The sequence below is a fragment of the Nipponia nippon genome, unplaced genomic scaffold (assembly GCF_047370975.1).
Source record: "Nipponia nippon isolate SJK-2023a ecotype South Korea unplaced genomic scaffold, ASM4737097v1 scaffold_15, whole genome shotgun sequence".
Taxonomy (NCBI): domain Eukaryota; kingdom Metazoa; phylum Chordata; class Aves; order Pelecaniformes; family Threskiornithidae; genus Nipponia; species Nipponia nippon.
Genome location: NW_028262331.1, coordinates 11,813,868 through 11,818,698, shown reverse-complemented (window position 1 = coordinate 11,818,698; position 4,831 = coordinate 11,813,868). Strand labels below are relative to the sequence as shown.

The 4,831-nt window shown below is 65.5% G+C and overlaps 1 protein-coding gene across 1 annotated transcript; it reads left to right on the top strand.

The window, feature by feature from the left end:
- Positions 1 to 2,423: 2,423 nt before the first annotated feature.
- LOC148056342 (E3 ubiquitin-protein ligase PHF7-like) lies at positions 2,424 to 4,504 on the top strand. Its single transcript, XM_087752088.1, has 8 exons — positions 2,424 to 2,535; positions 2,720 to 2,811; positions 2,932 to 3,033; positions 3,339 to 3,463; positions 3,546 to 3,708; positions 3,827 to 3,933; positions 4,058 to 4,171; positions 4,375 to 4,504. The coding sequence occupies exons 1-8, from the start codon at positions 2,424 to 2,426 to the stop codon at positions 4,502 to 4,504; spliced, it is 945 nt and encodes a 314-aa protein (XP_087608214.1).
- Positions 4,505 to 4,831: the final 327 nt, after the last annotated feature.

The following is a 4,831-nucleotide window of genomic DNA, read 5'->3' as shown; positions in this document are numbered from 1 at the left end:
GCAGCCACCGCCGCCATTGCTGGCGGAAAACCACTGCCAGGAATCAAATCCCAACTTATTCCCAGTTTTGCCACAAATACCACTTCTCACCCGCTCCACCAGTCACAGCGGGGATGCAGAGTCAGCTCTGAAGCTCCGCGGCCAGAGCCTCGATGGGCACCAGGCGGATGAAGGCTGCTCCAGCCTCCCTGCGCTCGCTGGAAGCCTGCCCCAAAGCACCTGCATTTTCACAGAATCACAGACTGGCTGGGGTTGGAAGGGCCCTCTGGAGATCATCTAGTCCAACCCCCTGCTCAAGCAGGTTCCCCCAGGGCAGGTTGCCCAGGATCGTGTCCAGGCGGGTTATGAATATCTCCAGCGAAGGAGACTCTACAGCCTCTCTGGGCAGCCTGTTCCAGTGCTCTGTCACCCTCAACAAAAAGACGGTTTAGCTCATATTCAGCGGGAACGTCCTGTCGTTCTGGTTGTGCCCGTTGCCCCTTACCCTGTCGCTGGGCAACCCCTGAAGAGAGCCTGGCCCCATCCTCCTGACACCCGCCCTTCAGCTGTTTGTAAGCGTTGATAAGCTCCCCTCTCAGTCTCCGCCAGGCTAAACAGAGCCAGCTCTCTCCGCCTTTCCTCATAAGAGCGGTGCTCCAGTCCCCTAACCATCTTGGCGGCCCTCGCTGGACTCTCTGCAGTACTTCCTTGTCTTTCTTGAAGTGGGGAGCCCGGAACTGGACGCAGCGCTCCAGACGGGGCCTCACCAGGGCACGGCAGAGGGGGAGGATCACCTCCCTCGGCCTGCTGGCCATGCTCTTCCCAATGCAGCCCAGGATACCATTGGCCTTCCTGGCCGCAAGGGCACGTTGCCGGCCTGTGGTTAACCTGTTGTCCACCAGGACTCCCAGGTCCTGCTCCACAGAGCTGCTTTCCAGCAGGTCAACCCTAACCTGTACTGGTGCATGGGGTAATTCCTCCCTAGGTGCAGGACCCTGCCCTTGCCTTTGTTGGACTCCATTAGGTTCCTCTCCCCCCAGCTCTCGAGCCTGCCCAGGTCTCGCTGAACAGCAGCACAGCCTTCTGGTGTATCGGCCACGCCTCCCAGTTTTGTCTCATCAGCCAACTTGCTGAGGGTACGCTCTGTCCCCTTCAACGTCTTCTTGTCGTTAAGGAAATTATTGACACGAGTGACAGGCCTGGTATGGTCCAATTTCCTTCGTTTGTCATCCCCATTGCTGCTGGACGGGCTCCAGGGGCTGCGGGAGGCTTTTCCCCATGAGACGAGGTGATTCCCGGGGACGTGGAGCCCCCCGGCACCAGCAGGGTCACCCCCATGGGTGCCCATCTCTAGGGTCTGGCCAGGGCTGAAGGACAGTGCTAAACCTCCAAGCACCTCTCCTTCTGCAGCCACCCCTGTTTAACCCCTTGACCCATCTGGGATAAAAACCAAACCAACCCCCCAAACCCCCCAAACCCAGCCTTTCTCCCATTGCGGGGCTGGGCCTGCCCTTATCCCTGCCTCAATCTGCATCCCAGCTGGCGGGCAGCTGCCCAGGGCGCCCTTAAACCCCACGCCCGGGCAGGGGCTGCTTCATCCTGGGGGGGAGCTGGGGGCACCAGCCGTGGCCCTTGGGGGCCGGGGCGGAGGAGGGCTGGGGCTGAACTGTCACCTCCGTCCCGCAGGTCCTTCTGCTGCAAGCACCGGCCGACGCAGCGGGACCCATGGTTTCTCCCGCAGGCTCTTCATTGTCTCACTCCAGCTGCAGGTCAGAACAGGGCCTTTTATTAAACCCATCGAGGGACGTACAGCAGTGTGGAGAGGGCGACAGCAGGGGAGGGGACACAGCCAGCTCCATAACCGAATGAGACGAGAACGTACAGGCAATTATGGCATGCCAATAAATGGGGCTTCTGGGGAAGGCAGCTTCACGTGGAGGCGCTGGTTGGTGCTTCCAGCAGAAGGACCTGTGGGATGGAGACGGCAGTTCAGCCCCAGCCCCGGCAGGCAGCCATGCTCACTTGAACTCCCCGAAGAGTCCAGGGGCCGGAGTCTGGGCCGGCTGCAGCGGGGGGCACCGCAAGGGGCAGGGAGATGATGACCACAACAAGCCCATGCCATGCTCCCTCCCTGCCTGGATCACAGCCCCGCGCCTGGCCCCAGGCCCCAGATGCCGGAAGGTGATGACTGGGCGCGGGGACGTTTGTGACACGGCTCCGCACATGCGGGACTGTGTTTGTGACCATATGCGTGCGCGGACCTGTGTCACAAACGCCCTGGGCTGGATAAATACCCCCGCGCAACTGCCCCCGGCTCTGTGGCGCGTTTGCCACGGACACTGGAGGGTGGGAATGGTCTTTGACCACACCGCTGTCCCCACGCCCAGCCACCCCCTTCGCTGCAGCCACTTGCAGAGATGAAGCTGAGGTCTCGGCGCTGCAAGATGCCACAGTCCCGCCCCGCCAAGCGTCGGGCAGCGCCGCCGGAGGAGCAGGCAGGACCCTCCTGCGCGCCTCCCCCATGCAAAAGGAAGCCTCAGGCCCCCGAGGAGGAAGGTGAGCGCAGAGCATCCCCCCGGGCACCTGCCAGAGGGGATTTTGGCCGGGGCCCGGCTGTGCGAGCAGAGGGCCCCCTGCCATGGGAAGGTGCTCCGGCCTCTCCCCCATCCCGCTCCTGGCATTACCGCAACTGGCACCCCGGCGCGGTGCTGGGGGTGACGCTGCTGCTGTCCCCTGGCAGTGTGCGGGCTGTGTCAGCGGGCAGACTGCGACCCCCAAGTCGTTGGGCAGCTGTGCCGTCAGGGTGGGCTATGTGTCCATGAGAACTGCCTGGTGAGTCCCCGGGGCTCGACACCCCCTGGTCCCCAACACCCCCGGTCCCCGACACCCCCGCGTCCCTAGCCCCGCACCGCCGGCAGCCCGTGGCACGCACTTTCTTTTCCCCTCTTGCAGTACCACGCCGGCAGGCTGAGCCAGAGAGGGGCCGATGACGAAGGCTTCTATGGCTTCCTCTTCCCGGACATAGAGCAGGAGCTGCAGCGGGTGGCACAGAAGGTGAGGCCGGGGCGCACGTGTCCCCACCCCGGTCCCCATGCCCCGCGTCCGGTGCTGCACAGCCCGGCAACCCCCAGGGATGCTCTGGCAGCTGGCTGCAAGCAACCCCCCAGATCCTCCTTCATGCAAGGAGGCCCATTTCTGCAGAAACTGGGGATTTGGAGAGGGCCGGTGCCTTTATAAGCAGCCTGGCGTCACCGGCCAGGCGGCCCACCGAAATGTTGCGGGGCTGTGCCGGGTGAGGGCGAACCAGGGTTCCCGGGGGCGTGCGGCGCTGACGCCGTCCACCTCCGTGCTGTCCCCAGAGGTGCTGTGTCTGCCGGCTGCGGGGCGCCTCGGTCACCTGCCGGGGCCGGCGCTGCCACCGAGTATTCCACTTTCCCTGTGGCATCGAGCGAGGCTGCGTCTCCCAGTTCTTTGGGGAGTTCAAGTGAGTGTTGCCGCCCTGCGGGGCCAGGGCCGGGGCCGGGGCGGAGGAGGGCTGGGGCTGAACTGTCACCTCCGTCCCGCAGGTCCTTCTGCTGGAAGCACCGGCCGACGCAGCGGCTGCGGGCGGTCCAGCAGGGCCAGACCCTCTGCCTCATCTGCCAGGAGGCGGTGGCGGAGCGGCCCTGCTATGACACGCTGGTCTGTCCCACCTGCACCAGCGCTTGGTTCCACCGCCGCTGCATCCAGGTGGGCGGCATCGCCCCCGGCCCCTGACATGATCACCCCTCTTGTCACCCCGTGGCCCAGCTCCGGGGGGGCGAGCGGTACCCCCGCCACTGATGCTGATGCCATCTCTCTGCCCCAGGGCCAGGCGTTGTCCTCTGGCCTGCACCACTTCCGCTGCCCGCTCTGCCAGGACATGGCGTCCTTCCAGGAAGAGATGTTTCGCCTGGGCATCAAAATCCCCGACAGGTCGGTGCTCTCCCCCCGCCTCCCTCCCCCTCTACGATGCTCCGGCCGATCCCCTCCTGTCTCCCTGGGTGCCGGCGGGGTGTCCCCCACGCCCGCGGGGCTGACTGCTCCCCGGCTCCCGCAGGGATGCTGCCTGGGAGGAGGACGGGGCCTTCGCGGACCATTATCAGCGGCACAGCTCCTGTGACGCCAGCCAGTGCCTGTGCCCGGCGGGACGGGAGCAGGCGGAGGCGAATGGGTGAGTGCCGATGACCCTGGTCCCCACAGCCCCGGCGAGGAGACGATGCCTTCGTCTCCTCCTTTGGGCAGGGATGGAGGTTCCCTGGGCTGCTGAGCCGGGCACGGAGGGGAGCAGGGTGGAGCTGGGCTCAGCACAGCGCTGGAGCTGGCAGCCCGCAGCTCAGGGGCCTTTGCTGACAGTGGGTCCTGTTGCTCCCCCAGGCCCTGGAGACTTCTGCTTTGCAGCTCCTGTGGCTCCCAGGGGACACACCAGCGCTGCTCTGCCCTAGGAGAGGGTGCCAGCTCCTGGGAGTGCAACGACTGCAGCGACACGGGCACTGGTGAGCACTGAGCACTGCAGGGCGAGAGCCTCCGCGGTGGCCCCCACCCTGCTGCTGGCACCACGGGTGCTGCCAGGCCGTTTGCCAAATAGGAGCAGCGCTGGCAGCCCCAGGTGAGATGCTGGTGTCACCCCGTGGGGACGTGCTGGGTGGCAGCGGAGCTGAACGCGGACTGGGGAGGGGGAAGCACCGCAGCAGCTGCCGTGGGGCCGAGGTCGCCCTGCGCAGGGGGGAGCAGCGAACCCAGGGCGTGGGGAGGGCAAGGGGGTCCCCGTGGGTCCCTTCTCCCACCACGGGGCTCCAGCAGGGACTTCAGAGACACCCAAAGGGTTTGATAG